Source organism: Centroberyx affinis, unplaced genomic scaffold (assembly GCF_046629955.1).
Source record: "Centroberyx affinis isolate AG114_WGS23_722 - 3 ecotype Tasmania unplaced genomic scaffold, CSIRO-AGI_Caff_v1 ptg001607l_1, whole genome shotgun sequence".
Classification (NCBI taxonomy): Eukaryota; Metazoa; Chordata; class Actinopteri; order Beryciformes; family Berycidae; genus Centroberyx; species Centroberyx affinis.
In genome coordinates, this window is record NW_027280051.1 from 22,890 (window position 1) to 40,813 (window position 17,924).

The following is a 17,924-nucleotide window of genomic DNA, read 5'->3' on the forward strand; positions in this document are numbered from 1 at the left end:
AATTCATCAACATCTGTACAGGTGGACAGGTCAGGCTAGTGCAGTGTGTCCCACTGACAGTCGCTGGATGGGACTCATGGTAGTGAAGCTGGAGGCTGACAACAAAGGCAGCCATTGTGCTGTTTCTGCTGCCTCTGGGAGCTGAGCAGCAACTCTTGGAGAGAAGGGAGTGGAGAGCTAAACAGAGCACATGCAGTAGGGCTGGGGATGAGTTCCACTGGTCCCACTGACCACCCACGTGTGGCTCTGTGTGTGTGTGCATGTGTATGTGTATGCACATGCGTACATTGCTCATGCATTTGTGTGAGCTACATGAATGAAGATAAGGTGGACAAGATAAAAAAAAGCTGAAGTGTGACAACTAAAGAAACAAGACTCCTTGGACCAAAAAACGCCAGAGATTATCTAGAGGGTAAAAAGTTGATTTAAGATCAGAGAGAAGACCGGGGCTAACATTCAGCATTTGTGGATTCAGCAGGCACTTTATATTAGTTATAGTCAATCATTCAGTTTTAACTGTGTTCTAGTCTTACATACAAAGTACATCAGACGACTCCATAATTGTCATTAGGTCTAGGATAATCTGGTTTACTAATTAGGAGTGTGCCAGTGACTGTCCCAAAGAGGAAATTACATGGCTGGGCTGGTCTGGGAAGGGGGAGGGGGCCATGGTGGCGCTACCTCAGATGCCCAGCTGCTTTAAGCGTGCCAGGAGCTCCAGGTCCGAGGAAGGCTTGCCGGGCTGCGGTGGAGCCAGACAGATGAGGCCTTCCTGGGCTAAACACAGTAGTGTGGGCCGTCACTGGGGGTTAATCACATTAGGACTGCGTGGAGGGAGACAGACGGCCAGGATTATACACTCCCTTCCTTCAGACACTTTATCCACTGTTTAACCAATGGTCAGAAGGCGTAACGACACACTGTGGGGTGGGTGTGTGCGTGTGTGTGTGCACGTCTCCAGGGGAATTGCTAACCTGCGCCCGGATGAGTGCCTCAAAGCTGGGCTGAAAGTAGTCGATGCGGCTGTGGTAGAACTTGGGCATCTCGTCCAGCAGCTGCTTGTTCTTGGCCTCGAAGTCTTCCCTGACTGGTCTCAGCTCCTCTCTGGCCTGGGGGGGTGGATGAGGTGAGGGGGAGGGGGGAACACAGGCCACCAACGTTCAATATCAGTTCTAACTTTACACAGCATCCCCTAATTTCACTAACTACAGTACATTTTACAGTTCAGAATTTATATTAAAAAGGTTCCACTGAATACCTACGAAAAGAAACAAGTTAGTTAGAAACATTTCAGCATGAAAACCATCATTAGTGTCCTTTTTTTTTTTATTGTTCATAAAAAGATATTTGCCTAATTCCCACGGAGAGGCAGTGGGAAAAAAACAACAGAGAAGGCTGTAATCACGACCACAGTGAGGAGGAGTGGGTAATGTGGGCAGACTTGGCTGTGAGTGGACTCCAACACCACTGATCTGTGTGTGAATGTATTAGTGGGTAGTCTACTGTAGGCTTGGAGTTATGGAATGCACAATGAATACGTGTGAGAGGGTGAGAATATTTATTAAGGGGAGGGGGGGGGGGGGGGGGGGGGGGGCTACAGTGAAAATACAACATATTGTTTATCTACTGCATTACGGTATGGTTCTCTTCACCTTGGTAAGTTTTTGTTTTTTTTAGCATGCCAGTTGAAATGGCATGCTTGTGTTTTGTCAGGATCATTTCTTTAAGTGCAGAGGGATTCAAAGGGCAGGGATGTAGGGGCCTCTTCAAGGCTTTGTTCCCTTGACAGTGCTTTTCTCAATGTGTGTGGGTGGCTTGCCATGTGAGGATGTGTTAGAAGCAATAGCATAGGCAATACTGCAGCGCTATCTGTGAATGTGTGTGCTTCTGTAGTGGCCTCACAGTGTGTGTATACGTATGTGTGTGTGTCTACAATTCTCAATTACGTGCCTGTAGATGTGCAGCAGTGCCTTTTTGAAAAGGCAATACTTGAGAGCCTGGTAGCTTGCGTGGGTGAAGGAGCGCACATGTACAGTATGCATGTGCTCAACTATTTTTGTTCATATCCAGTCAGCATTTGTGTCTTGTTCACTTATTGCGCTCTATTCAAAATATGTGCAACTTGTAAGAGGGAATGAACTCTGCTCCTCTGCAGATAGAGGGAGCGTTAGAGTGGACCAACACGTGCACCAACACACACTTTAAACACTAGCTATAAAAGGATAAAATATAGAATGACACACAGTACCTGATGCAGTTTGACCATAATGGGTCCTGTCTTTTCTTTCTCTTCGTACTTCTCCACCTTGGACTGCAACCGTTTGTAGTCCTGCAGCGCCTGCTCCCGCCGTTTCACTGCCATGTTGAGGCTGGGGAAGACGCCGCTGTACCTGGGACAGACCAACACAAAGACAAATGACGTCTCTGGATCTCTGACACAACCCATGGGACACATAAAACATAAAAGACAACACACACAAATGCATGCATGCACTCAAACACAAAGAAACACACACACAACCTGCAGTGCTTCAACTAAAGAATTTTCTACAAGAAAGCAAGGTTAATGAAATTCAAAAACAAGTTTTCCTTGCTCTATGAAATTTGCAGACATGCTTTCTATATAGAGACCTATCTTAATAAAGGTCATTATCAATTAATAAAATCCCTATCCTCAACATCTTATTGTAGAGGCACTCTCAAACCCCAGAGGACAGCACTGTGTTAAGCTCCTTCTAATCTATTATCTAATTACTGTAGTTCAAAATGCCATAAAACAATTCATTTGGTGACAATTATCATATTCCAAATGAAAATATATTCTTTCAACGAGAATCCTAGTCTTCGGCACTAAAAATAGGAAAACACTCATCTGTAACTTAGCAACAGGAGTCTGAGCTTCATCCTGGGACTTGTTGCACTGGTTTTATGGCTGTTTTTAATGGGAAACAGCAATACTGTATACAGTACAGACTACGACAATATTCAACCTCATGAGAAGATTTTCAAACTAAAATAAATTTTAACATACAGCTGAATAATCTGCCAAACGGGAAATTGAATAACAAAATTTACAATATGATATCATGTGGCTGCAATTAATATATGGTACAAAGAATTACAAGCCTAACTTTTTTCTTTTAAGTGAGTTGGTGGTCCATCCTTTTATTAGTTTCAAAAGAAAATAATACACAAATAATATAAGACGTGAGTGTGAAGGCGAAATACGACAAGAGCATGAGCTGGAATTCAAACCAATACAGTCACCAACAAATTCCCAGCCAAGCACACCAACTCGGTGAAGCGTCAGGAAACCGATTTAGCCCTGACTGAATTTCTAACATCTAAACACAGAGCAGTTACAATGCTCTGTTTAAAAGGAGGCCACAAGATCACTCACACAGGTGTCTGCTACATGTGAGTCAGCAATAAAAACAATGGTAATGAAGAATGAGATATAGCTTTTTTGAATGACTCATTTAGTGTGTAGGCACACTACTACGATAGTTTATCACGTCTGCCTCTGCCCTTAGCGGTATTAGCCACTCAGTGTGTGGGCTTCATGGTTTACTTTCCTCTCCATGCCAACCCTTGCCCTGCTCTGTGTAGCAGGTGAGGGAATCACCGAGGACCTGTGGATTGGTTGTGAAATCCTAGATTACTCCAGCTCTGTCTGCTTGTGCGCCTAACCAGAGGGTGGGGGAGGCGGGAAGCAAGTGACGCGAACCGAGGCTCAGTCTCAGACAAGTAGGGATTGTTTCCGACAGGAAGTTGAGCAAGGAGTGGTCTTGTATCATTTCAGTGACATCACAGAGCCCAGCCCCACGGCCCACGCTCTACCGCTATTTATAAAATACCACTTTGGCCCAGTTTACGGCAGGGGTGGATGCCGATCCTCAAGTCTACTATCTGCCTCCTGCTCCAGTGTACACATACTTGAAGTGCCAAGGGATTATGTAACTGCCCTCTAGGCATGACTGCACTCCAACACGATTCTATTGGCTGATGACAACGCACAGCGCACCAGATTTCAAATGACACAAAGGCTGATCGCATTCTCCCCAGTGCACTTCACCTAACACCGCATCGCAATTTCCTCATGAGGCACCATGATGGGCCGTCGCTCTCGCTCTAGTCTGTTACAGCAGAGTGAGATATCATTGTCAGCAACCACCCTCTTACATGAGGGTTTCAGCACAGTGGAGAAGATATTTAAGGACTACTGCTTTCCTGGCCCTGAGAGGAGACGAAGAGCATGTCAAGAACTCAATTGCTTGTTAACCCATCTCAGTCCTGTTCATGTTCTTACAAGGCTTTTCTGGAAGTCTCTGGGAGGATGTTGATGTCTCGGCACTACATTCACGACTCTCAGGTTTCCAGATCGCTAGAAGTCACAGTGACTCAGCTCCGTCATTGGCTCGCACAAGAGAATGCACAACAGTGGCCCCGGTTGAAGGTCACTATACATACTGTGTAATGATAGTTTTGGTCTAAAACTGGCCAGGCACTGGACATTTCCCTCGAGGTCCCTGGCCGTGGCTGGACAACTACCGGTCAGCCAGCGAGGTCTGTATTTGTGGTCTGTCTCCTCTGGCCGAGGCCTTACGCTAGCTGAGGGCTGCATGGGGGCCAAGGGCACACCACTGTCCATGTGACAGGTCAGGGTGTGGTGAAGAGGCAGGATAGAAATAGCATCTGGACGAGAGTGCGTGTTTATGAGCTGCTGCCAATCCACAGACGGGCCGGCCTGACCCGTCAGCCAAGCCCCAGTCTGGTCTAGACACCCTCAGTCTGGGAGGCTGACTGCCCCACTTGACTATCACCATCACATAACTCACTACTGCAAAAAAAGACATAGCAAACCACTAAAAATATGGGCAAAGGCATTGTTTATATGGAAATTACCACCTCCACTGTGTCCTTGTCTCAGATGAAGACCTATTGTGTCAGACAAGGTTACGTCACGTGACAAAAGTTTCGCCAAGTACTGTGAATGCAAAATGATTGCCGTCTGTTGTGCAAATGGTTTGATAGCGGAGGGCCATGTGAAATTGTGTGTGTGACGTACGTGCTGGCAGAACTTCTTTGTCTCAGTAAAAGGAGGGATTGATCTGCCGCAACTTGCCTTGTGCTTTGTCTCTGTTGATCGAAAGCGAGAGGACTCACGCAACCTCGATACCGATACATCAGATAAGCTTGGAAAAAAGCTTGACAACAACTTCACAGCAAACGGCTTGAGTACTAGAAATGTTACGTGGATTAAAAAAATATACAAAGAAATAAAACAAGATAAATTTTAATCATTGAAAAAAATATATATATATTTGCATTAGGCCCACTGCTGAGGCCAAAAGTCCCACCGCCTCCAGGCCTCACAACCCACTCGAGGGACTGTGTCTTCCTGTGACTCAGAGGGGTGAAGGTGGCTTGTCCAGCCATAGCTCAACCCGGGGCAGAGGTCTCAAAACAGGCCTGGCTTCTGTCTCGCCCCGAAGAGCAACGGAGCAGAAAGGGTTAGGTTAGGAGGCCCAGATAACACAAATGCCTCAATGCCCACGCACTCCCCCTCCCTTCACATAAACACAGTGATGTCATTCAGTGACCCCGCTGAGTGGATGAAATTTACGGCTGGGACCGAGAGAGAGGGAGGGATGAGAGAGAGAGAGACCGAGAGGGGAAGCGAGAGAGAGACACAGAGAGGGAGAGCCAGAGGAGAGAGAGAGACAGACAGATAGGGGTAGTGAGAGAGCGAGAGGCAGAGAGAGAAAAAGAAGGGGGGGGGGGGTGTCTTTTTGTTTGTTTACTGTACGCTTTACCACATCATCCAGTGTGCTAAGGCTGGATGCCAAAATACTAAATAGCAAACACGCATACATATACACACACACACACACACACACCATTCAAGGTCCTCCATTAACATTAACAGTCCCCTTTTCAACACTTCTCTAATTCTCTTTACGATGAAACAAGATCACCAGTAGAGTATTTTGAGACCAAGTGAACAATGGGAAATATTCATTAGTGATGGACTAATGGAATCTTAATGGAAGCTTTAAAGTATAGTGGTTTTCGTGGCTCAGTTTTCTATAGAACACACTTTGATAAACTGTAATAGTGCAGTGTGTTTTTAAGGAAGCAAAAAGTAAATGAAGAGGTCAGTTTAGCTTGGCTTCAAAAGTCGTTTATGTACTTACTTGCCCTGCTCTATTTCAGAATCATGTGAATGCCTAACTTTATAGCCTAAAATACCATCCTGTTAAGATAGCCCCCCCCAATAATCTGTTTGTCCAATGTGGGCTTAGTTTATGTGTGTGTGTGAGTGTGTGCACTGTCCTGAGACAGTTCTCCTCCTCAACCAATCCACGGCCCTGGGCCCAGGAAGCTGGGCCCTTTGCCATATTCAGAGCCTGCCCACACGTCCGCCTGCCGCCCACCAGGAAGAGGAAATTAGAACCATTCCATCCTGTCATTGCTCCGCCACCAGAGCACACGAGGAAGAAAGGGAGCAGCACACGCACACAGACACTGGCCCAACCTATTCATGTGTTTCAGAGGAATCTCTCCACACTGTCTGAAACTCCACCAAACTATGGACCTGAGCTTGGGCCTGAGATAGAGACTAGTTTTAAAAAAAACAAAAAAACAAGAAAGGCACTAATCGGCTTGCGGGGGAGAAAGTTCAACAGAAACTTGCAACAGAAACAGATGCATGTGCTCTCTTACACAGCGTATATGTTAAATCTGTCACTCACACCCCCATCCAAAAAGCAGCCTCCGGGGAGGAGTCAGGAGGAGGAAGCAGAACCTTAACAAGCATTTCGGAAGACGGGTGGGATTGTCCGGACACTCCCTCGAGTACCTCTGCTTTCTGTGTGTGTGTGTGTGTGTGTGTCTCTGTATGTGTGTGAGAGAGTGAGTGTGTGTGTGAGTGCGTGTGTGTGTGTGTGTGTGTGTGTGTTTGAATAAGTGAGGGAGGGAGATGAGGGCTAGGCTTCAGGAATGGAATAGCACTCACTGCCTGCTCAGATGGGGGCGAGTATAAGGAATGAGAACCAAATAAACTTTCTTCCAGACACACACACCACAGCAGCACCGTTCACTCCCTAGCTCAGTTTTACAATCTGTATTACTATAGCTGGAATTTCCACCGTCCCACTGTATAGAGCAGAGCTGGGTCAAATAATATAAATGTTTTGTAGCATTAGACTTAGCCTGCTTGGAGCGCCGTATGGGTGGGATTTACCACAGGAGGACAATTAAGTCACAAAAAGTCTACTAAACTGCCTTTAAAATACTTTTCTGAACTTTCTGATATTCGTTGTATGGTCCTATGTGGAAAACCCCACCCATCTGGTACTCCAAGCAGATTAAAACAAATGGTAAGAATTACCGGCAAAAGCTATTTGACCCTCTCAGACCCTTTAAGTATAGCAGTAGGCTAACAAATAAACAAACAAAAAAAAGCAATATGAATAGAATGAATGATGGACACTTACTTTTTCAGAGGGTCAATAACAGTCTTCTGGATCTGGTTGACCTGTAATGGAATAAACACTTGTCAACAGATAAAATAAACAATAAGCGCCTCTCTTAAATCAAGGTAAATTATATTGTGAATTGTTATTCATTGTCAAATTGAGTTACATCAAGATTTAAGTTGAACAAAATAGCTTCTGCAACTCTCATTAGCCGCAAGATAATGCCGCCACACAAACAATCAACAATTGTGTATATTTCAAACAGAGCACTCAAGAAAAAAAAGGGGAGGGGAGGTGAGAGGAGGGGGGGCCCTGCAAAGAAACTTTCATGACGTTGACTCTTTTATTGTACACAAGCCCCGAGGAGAAACCCTTGAATATTCATTGAGCTTGCGATACAAAAGGATGGAAGTGTCTGGGGACGGACATGAAAGCAAAGCCCCACTGATTTCAAATCCTGTGGAGGGTGGGCTGCCTTACAAGATGAAAGTTCTTTGCAAACAAACATTTTAACAATAACAGTTTATATTTTCCTGCATTCTCCTTCTGGTTGCCAGAGCCGACAGGGGAGGGAAGGGAGGTTGGGGGGGGGGGGGGGGGGGGGGTCGGGGGGGTGTTAAATGGAAGTAAATGAACATCTCATCTTGAGGCCTCCAGCCCCGGCACCAAAGTCTCATCGACAGAAGTTGGCGCACAATTAATAAAGTTTACAGCGTCATTTACATTGCAGATTCAAAATGACTTCTAGATCTCTGTCTGACAGAACGCTAACTTAACCTGGCAAACGACTCGAGTGAAGAGCTACGCTAAGAACACTGAAGGAGAATTAAAAGCAGCGAGACGTGAAGTGACAGCTGCATGAGAACAGTGAGCAGCTCCGCTAATCATATGTTCACTCGCTATTGGAAGGATAGTCAATCACACAACAACAAGGAAGCGAGATCGCAGCTGTGCTTTGTAAATGCCCTGACCATCTCTGAGAACATACAACAACACTCACTGCTTCACACAGGCAGATTTCCAAGTACAAAATGGTTGATTGTGGTTTGAGGGAAAACAGAGAACCAATAACAAATAAGTACATGGGAATTCACATTTTCTCTGTTTTACATATTCACACCATCCCCCCTCCCCGACTTGAGCTGCGCTGCTGCTTCTAAGGTGAGAGCATGCAGCGAGCAGGGAGAACAACAGCGGCAGATTTGCTTAAGCATGCTGGTGCCCTCTATCCTCTGCCCCTTCCCACAGAGAGGGGGGGCAGTGCTATTCCTTGGAGGCCCAGCAGAGCCTGAGGCCGGCGCTCAAGCAGCAGTCTCCATCAGTGAGTCATGGGGCAGAGGCCATCCCGGCACACAGGCCTCCCAAAAATACACACAGATCGCAGAGGAAATCAATATCCCTCCAAACGGAGCATCCTCTACTGCGCTGCCGCCATCTACACTGGGGCTCAGCTTCGGCAGCAGTGTGCCGGCGGGGCTGTGCGCCCTCCTCAGCCCCAGAAATAAACACACAGACCTGGGCCACTGCTGCCTTCATTATCGCTGCACGTTTTATCTGCTGGCTCTCTCACTTGCAGGCCCTGCGGCAGAACATCTCGTCTCAACACCAAGAAGAGCAAAGGGTGGATGCTTTTGTGTCTGTTTTGCTTGAGCAATGGAGTTTGTTGTTGGTGCCGTCAGAATCAACAGTCAGCTTGAAGGGAGAGTTGGAATAGCGTTCTGGTGAGCTGTGCTGGGCTTTAAGAACCTAGGAAACCTGAGGTGATATTCCAGATAGCAGACTGACCAAAAAGTGCCCACAATCACTATTTTGCCTTCAGCTCACTTTTAGCCACTTTACAAAAGAGCCATGAAGCCCTGCCCAAACCTGTAACTGAACATTGTGTTGAGTCAAGAAATTTATTTGGCAAGACTGACAGAGAGGTGCAGATAAAATCAAGTATGGCAGAGCTGTCAGAATCCACTCTAGATCAAAGTGTGTTAAATAAATACAACCACATCAACACAGTTGATGACTGTGTTGTCCTCCACAAGTGAGAAACTGTACTAGGATCCAAATTGCCTGGCTGAATCACTGTCAAACACATCCCAGTCACAGAACTGAGCAGGAAAATTACACTATGGAGTCAGTCTATGCCTCCACTCCTACTCACTGTAAAGACAACCTGCACCTTTTGCTACTGACCTGAAGATGGCCTGCAATGTAAAAATACAATACCATATTGAAATATCTACGGTTGCTGACCAAATGACTGAAGTAATGAGGCTGCTGAGAGTGCTGTGCAAGCTCAAGTAGGGTCCATCCAGAGAGGTCCTGGCCTCCCAGGTTTGGCAGAGGTGAAGGTTACAATTTTAGCCGGGGGGGGGCTCAGAGGTAAACAGTGAGACTGTGATGCTTTAGAGTCTACCTTAAACTATGTACTTTAAATGATGGGGAGACACAGAGATGCATTTAGAGCATGTGATGATCATAACGCCTCACACCCTTACTTATCCAGTCAAGTGTGGTAGGCGATACCTATGAATTTACTCCAGTTCCAAGTTTGAAAGACTGTGAAAATGAAAAAAGTGAAAATGATGTCCTATACAATTTGAAGAATGGAGAAGTTATTCCATCCTGAGAGCAGTCAAAATGGCAGGAGTGCTCTCCTGGGCAGTCGACCAAGCCAAGTCCTGGAACAGTCGCACCCCGGGTCACAAACCCACAAGCTCAGTCCAACCCGCATTCTACTTTGTCTAGTCACTCAAAATGGCTCCTGTAAAATTTGATGAGCTGTGAGCACAACCAGTCTGTAAGACTGTTCTGTTAAAGCTGAGGAGGAATGCAGGAAAACAAAAAAATGTTTGCCATAGTTGTTTAAAAAGCTTAAAACAAATGTGAAATAAGATTTCACCCACCCCGCACTTTTTGCAATTTCATGTAAAATGCAATAATTTGGAGAATTAATGTGAGATTTAAGTAGCCTATTCTATCAAAGTATAATGGAAATCCTAGACATAACATTAAGCCTAAATTACAAATCTAGTGTTAAATTGCCTCTAGGGCAAAATTTACACAGCAATTCATGCTGCTCAGCTTTACAATATTTTTGATTTCAAAACAGATGTAATTATGTTTCATGCTAGAAAAGCAGATATCAGGTCGCTTCAAAACATTTCAAAGGGAGTTTAGGTTGTAGGATGGACACCGCTTCAGAATACCCAAACATAATGTGGGAAACATGGTTCAGTTATGTACGGCATCATTGCCCTCTCACCATCTGTACAAATGCAGATGGTGCGCTTTTAGTGAGTTACTGTGCACCATTTGCAATTGTTCCAATGTAAACAAGGAGCTTTACTTACCCTAAACTTAAATCTTTTACAAATGTATAGAATTTCTTCACCTTGTTAGATCAGAGTTGTGAAAAATTTAGTAGAGTAGAATTTTTAAATCATTGTGTGGCACAACAGTATAGGGAGTATTTTTTTAAACAACAAAAAAAGCCCAAAACACGTAACAGCAGGGCAATGAGTCAAGAAAACATAGATGTAAAAAAGTCAATCGTATATGGGTTAGTATCATTTCCTGTGTTGCTGTATTTTTTTTTCCCCTCTTCAAAAGCCTATCCTTCACAGTGTAGTGCCTTGAGGATGCACACATGCAGTGCCACTATGATTCACATCATAACTACCTGTGGCAATGATCCTAATCAAAAACAGAAGTGAACGAGGCAAATAATCTGAAGAAGCCTGACTGCCGGAGAAAAAATCTTCACAAAGTGGGAAGATCAGGTGGAGTGTATTGTAACGCTTACAGTTCTGAACGAGAACTGTGTTTGTCTATCCCACATAAAAACACAGAAAGTCAAAAAGTCAGTCTGGGCCATTATTTTGACAGCCTGATTAATTACATGATGTAATTGGTCAAATTAGTATGTAGTGTGTAGAAGCATGAGTGCATCTGCCACTACGACTTTCAACATTGTAACAGACTGGAAACATAAAGGATTTCACACTAAACAATGGACTATAGCAGATTTTTAGACTGCTTAGATTCTTAGTCTGTTGTATGGGCAGACAAACGTGAAGACAAGCTAGGGATAGAGATCATACATTTGATAAAAAAGTTGCATCACATGCTACACAAATCATCTATGATGGCGTTCAATTGCAGAGCCTTGCAACACTCAGATGTTGTGGAGCATTTATATTATTGTGAGGATAGTACAATACCAAACATAGATACAGAGATAGCACACAGATAGCATGTTGCTCAGTTCCTGTTTGTTTTTGTTGGGGTTTTTTTTTTTATCTCAAGCTAAACTGTCATTGGCTATTTCCAGTCTCTGTCAGAAATTTGTGTTATTGTCCATCTCTGGAAATAAAACAAGTTTGAAATACTGCTGTCATCCAGATGCACTGGTCTGCATCTTGATTGGGAGGCAAGAGACTAAAGCTCGCAACCCATCTCACACTACAAGATTAGCTATGCAAACTGTCGGTGCTGACGCTCCCAAATCTGCTGAGTCAACAAAGACTTTGGACTAAAATTAGTTTAGTAAGAAAGTGCCATTAGGAAGAAAGCTATCTGGAATGAATTCACAAGAAAGAGGGCACAATTACTACATATTGCACAACAGCAAATGGTATGCAGCAACAACATGTAAATCAACATTTTTCCATTGTAATAAACAGGTTTATACAGAAACTGGTATTCTCTGCCAACCCTACTTGTGTATGTGTTGTATGTGTTCAAGTGATTATTCCACTTGTGATATTACCTTCTTACCCCTCACTCCCACATTTTTCTAACGAGAGCATTTACTATGTATTCAATAATCAAACAAGGAGGAAGCAATGCAGTAAACAGTCAGAATGGTTCTGAGACACTGAGAGATTAGTGGAAGAAACGGTTGGAATTACAGATTTCATTGGAAATCAACTCAAGGAAGTTAATGAATAAGCCAATAAATTGTTGCATTGTAGCCTTGGCTGTTTAAAAATTGATCAAACTATCAACGAGAAGCCTTTAGCTTCTTCGTTGTCCATCATCAGTCTCCAACTCATTAGAGAAGGTTTAAACTTTGCATGTGACAATTTTTTTTTTTGCACAAAAATGTTTTTGTGCGCTCGCAAAGCGTGCCCTGCCGGGAGGGTTCTATGTATGTGCCGGCACCAGAAGGGCTCTTGAGGTCTAAGTACATACAGTACATTTGTGCACAGTAATGAGCAGTCTGTCTAGCTTACATATGAGGTGTCTCAAGATTTTGGAAAATACACTTTTATTAACCATAATAAAAGTATAATCTAAAAAACAATTATTGACGTTTATTGAACAAAAAATATATTATATGAACAACCACCCATATACAGTAAAATCACATAACACCATTACTACAACAATCCAAAAATAATATGTAACGTTAATATCTCTGTGAGGGAATCTGTCAGTTGTCTTTGAGATTGACAGCTTTCGCGCGTCACGGTGGCCCTCGCGCATAGTAAGGCCCGCCTCCAGGAAGAGGAAAACAATCGGTGCATGTGGAATACCTACTATCTTTGTATCAAGATGGATCTTCCAAATGTTGTTTATTTCACAGATGTGTGTTTCCTTGCGTATTCCTATCAAATGATTGCGTTTGCTGTAACGTTACTGTGCGATACTCACGTGAAGTTGCAGGACTGTTTTCCCTTCGGCGAATGATAATCCTGAATCTGTGATCAGCATTGCTTGCTTCATTGTTGACATCTACGCGGTGCTTGTTGTTATAATCGTTGTGCTGACATTATCAGGTAAGCGCAAAGTTTCTTGTTTATTGCTTTATTCACAGGTGTGTGAATTGACCTGGATATGAAGCGTCCGTAGCGCAAAATAATATAACATTAGTTTCTAAAGAGATAAGACGGAGCCCTCTCCTCTCCTCCTCTCTCCTTCTCTCTTCTCATAAAAAAAATAAAATAATTCACCTAGCAGCGGTGTAACGTCGCTGCTAGGTGCATATAGGGGAAACACTGCACTGTATGAGTTATTTCAGACACCAGTGAGTCATAAATGCATCGCTCTTCACAGCTGATAACCAGTATCTTTAGCTTATAGGGGATGATGCTACAGATGCTCTCAAAAGACAGCAGAAGAAAAGACATAAGGATGTTTTTTAGTCCATAGGCTACGCAATATTGGCAAATTCAAAAACATGCATTTAAAAAAAAAAAAACTCTTGGTTTACTCCTTTGTATGTCTGAAGACAGACATTCCCCCAGATACTAAATCTAATACCAGGAAGAACTGAGAAACCAACATAGAGTAAGACAGAAGAAAGAATGACAAAGCACACAAGAGAGTGAAAGTGGGAGATTGTGAGAATGACTCTGACCTTCTCCTGATTGAAGGAGTCCATCCTTCTCATGGCTGTGTCTAGAGCAGTCATGGACTCGAGGAACGCCTGGTCCTGCTCACACAGTGGGTTACTCAGCAGGTCCGCAGAGATCTTCACTGCTGCCTTGGACATGGCTGAGAGACACACACACACACACACAAAAAGAGGATATTATTAAAACCACAGTATTACAACAACACGGTTGAGGGTGAATAGTAGACAAGTGAATAATGAGAAAATAATGTAGCCTACGTCCTTTAGAAATGGTTAGTGAACAGGGGGCCACTTATACACTAACACAGTCTAATCTTATTCAGGGCCAGCTTTTTTAACCAAAGAGACGATTTAAGTGGACCAAGTCAACATCACAGGAGCTCAGTTGGCCAATATCAAAGCTTTGAGCACTTCACTAGAATGTGTGTGTGTGAGAGTGGTGGGGTCTTCAAAATGAGCTTTTGGGAAACAAATGAAGAGCAAAAGTAGAATGGCACAGTACTGCCTCTATTGTAGGAATTCGAGGGGGTGGTGGGGCTGGCTGCTGTGATGAATATTCACCAGAGCACCAGGAATCAGTGCAAATGTTTCTACACTGACAGCACCAATTACTGTTAATCTGCACTCATGCCACTTTGTCTTAGACACAGAGCACATATCAGATTATAGCTTCACTGTCAAAATAAATGAGCTGCACTGAGGAGACACAAGTTGACAAGAGAGGATATGGTGAAAATGGGCTCCATCGAGATCCTGCATAGTCCTTGGTCTCTTTCACACTCCCTTGGGATCCTCTCAAGACCCATTTTCAACCAATCAATTACCCTGGTGTGGGGCTTCTACATTTCTCTCCATCTGACAAGTAACAAATGGCTTGATTTGACCTTGTCTGACATGACTGTAAAAGAAATGTTGATTATAGGGTCATGAAAATCAAAGCGTGACCCAAGTGTGGCGATTTTAATATTTGTGTTATTAGTGTGCAAAACTGACACCTCAGTCCCCTGTAATTACACGGTGCTGAAATTAGATAAAATAGAAAATTCTCTGTCCAAAATCACAGTGATCTCTGCCGCTGCCTTTGCCTTCTGTTACTTGGCCTAATTGAAATTGTGAACTGGAGCAGCCCTTAAACATATTATCGTCCCTCCCCAGCTAATTGTCAGGGAGTTCAATAGAGCCCTGCATATCACCACCCTTGACTTGATAAATGACGACCGATATGGAAAGCTGTGTTGTGCATGCAGTGCTGACATGCTGAGTAGGTCCACTCCTTTGTTTGGTGGCAGTTGGTGGAGAGAGGACCTGTGCAACAGATGGAATCCATTAACGATAATGAGGGCCTGACAGCTCCGACACTTTGATGAGGCAGACATCCATATTCCAGAGCACAAAGGAGAGGAAATGAAGAAGCCTCTCACTCCCCCCATCCGTCCCCTCTCCTCCACCCCCACAAGTATCTACCTACCAGGGGCCAAGTCTGCTACTACTTCCCAAACACATATTTCAATCAACCCCCCCCCCCCCAAAAAAAAAAAAAAAAAAAAATCAACAATAAACAAGTATTTTTTCTTTGTGGCAGGCAAATACAAAAAAACAAAAACAGTGAGCGTAGACAAATCAAGCCCTATCTGAACATTGAAGAAAATGTTCAAAAAGACAACACATAAATCCCAACTGTAAAGATAGCCTTAAAAAACCTGCCAGGCGTCAAGTGCTACAGCTGTATTGAACAAGTGGAGATCAATGTCACACCAGGAGGTAATGCACAAGTTGGTAGAAGAACACACCTATATCAGCCTCAGTGCTTTTCTTCATGTCCTTATGAAGCTTCTTTGTCTGATCCTCCAACCTGTGGGACAAGAGGAAGGATGATTAATGACCAGCTTCTGGTATATCATGGCTAATACTGTAACGCAACAGTAACAATGACAGCAACAATGGGAAATATGGGCTGCATCTGTATCACAAACAATGGCATTAGTTGAGACTGCTAGGTTGAAAATCTAGTGATCAGAAACAGAATGGGGAAAAGGCAGTGGAAGACAGAGGAAATGGTTCCAGTACAGTGCATCCACAGTCCACACCCATTTAAAATCTATACCCTTCACTCAAAACTTATTGGAATAGGCAAAGAAACCACCCAATCCACAAGTAGCAAATAAACACCTACAAAAGGAAGTGAGCATAAAAAAAACATGGTTCAAAATGGGATTACACATTTCATTGATTCCATATAACACATTATTATAACATCCTTTAGCTAATTATGAACACAGAGAACCCTTCTTGTTACTGTCAACTACATTTGCGCTCAAAAGCATTAATGTCTTCAATCATCCCTCTGCACATATTCCAATGATGGGTGTTAAAAATGGCAATTACCAGACTACGGAGGCTGAAACGCATGCCATTCATTATATCAATTAAGGCAAACGAGGGGCTGTTTAGAAACTCCCCTGAGACTGCTGTCATATCACTTCTCCTGGTTTGATGAAAAAGGGAAAGTGGAGGGGTTGCATTTCCATCTTCTGTTAGAGGGATTATATTAACTTGGGAGAATGTAGTTGTGCGATCCCATAGGTTTTCTATGGGGATACAACAGCCATCATGGCCACAAGATGCAAAGACATGGGTAACACCCTAAGGGATTTGAATTGAGGATTGTAAACTAGGGCTGAACAATTTTGAAAAAATATCTAATTGCGATTGCGATATGATTTGCGATATTAGAGGGAATGATAATTTTTACATCATTATTCTCATTTTCATTGAAAAACGCATTAAAATTATTATGGTGTGATTTTTGTGGGGATCTGTACCAAACAAAGATGTTTTCTTAAGTCTGTAGAATATGATGTGTAGGCCAGGACATTTCTGCAGCATGACAATATTTAATTTAAAATGGTATTTTGACACACATTTCGCCTTTAACAAATATTGCGCCTCCTGCGATTTGAAAATTGCAGTAGGCCATATTGCAATTTCGATACAATTTCGATTAATTGTTCAGCCCTATTGTAAACCACAAATGCAGTTTCACATAGGAAGTCAGGTGCCTGAACCTAACATGAATGTGTTTCTCTGCTGCCCTAACACTAGCTGGCACTGTTAACATTGAGGAGTAGCGGCTTAACAGTTTGCAATAAATAAACATTTAGATGACAGAGAAATCAATGGTCTATTTTATACAATATACCTTAACCGTTGTCATGGAGCCAGGATAACAATATCCTCGATGTAGGTAAGCTACTTGTAGCCAGGAACCCGTCATACAGCTAATGGCAAGAAACTTGGGATAAGTAATGCTTTAATTTCTCTGACATCGTGGTCTATATTACCATCATGTTGGTAGCAGTGCTTGAATTTTTCATGTTTAGCAGGGAGATGGTGGGGATGTAGTCTCGCCTTCCTTCAGTTTTTCTGAACTCTACATTTGATTAGGAAGATTCATCTCATGATTCTTTAACAAGCGCAATTCCTCAAATGATCCTTTGCCCAGGAGTATTTGGAACTGTGGTTAGCCTGGGAATTAACCCTGGAAATTTTTTTAGGCCTACCGCATAAGTAAGTAATTAATTTCAAAATCATCTTGATTATCTAGTCACATATTAGCCTTGTTTTTCACAATCATGCCAAACACAGTGGGTTATGGCCAATTCAATTCAAATTCCAACTCAGGACTTAAATACCAGCCGTTTCCAAAATTTTGAATCAAGCAGAATCAGGTCTGGGCAATTAATACACTTGCATACACAAATTTCCTCTCATGTTCCAATCCACTTTGCACAGCATGGGCATCCTGCGCCACTGTCAACTATTTGAGGAACTAATCTGTTGTGTTAGTAGCCCAAGTCGAATTGGACTTGGTGATATTGGCATGGATCTGTGACAATTAACATTCATTCATTCAACTGTTGTCCCAACACTTGAAACAATGGGCTACTGAACGCTAAGGGTGTATAAAATAAGCATGACTCCACTGTAACTGAACAGCATCATTTATTTTTCAATCATAACTTGTCCTACACATGCTTGTGTTTGTCTCCATGCTTTTTTGGACTTTTACACTGAATCGCTGCAGACCAGAT

At 43.2% G+C, this 17,924-nt stretch overlaps 1 protein-coding gene across 1 annotated transcript in view; it reads right to left on the bottom strand.

Moving 5' to 3' along the window:
- Positions 1-17,924, bottom strand: part of bin3 (bridging integrator 3) — a 33,894-nt gene that overhangs the window by 3,137 nt on the left and 12,833 nt on the right. The window contains exons 4-8 of the mRNA XM_071528075.1: positions 15,624-15,685; positions 13,837-13,973; positions 7,500-7,540; positions 2,249-2,390; positions 975-1,109 (exon numbers count right to left, since the gene is read on the bottom strand). Of these exons, the coding sequence (XP_071384176.1) occupies positions 975-1,109; positions 2,249-2,390; positions 7,500-7,540; positions 13,837-13,973; positions 15,624-15,685 (517 nt within the window). The remainder of the gene's footprint in view (positions 1-974; positions 1,110-2,248; positions 2,391-7,499; positions 7,541-13,836; positions 13,974-15,623; positions 15,686-17,924) is intronic.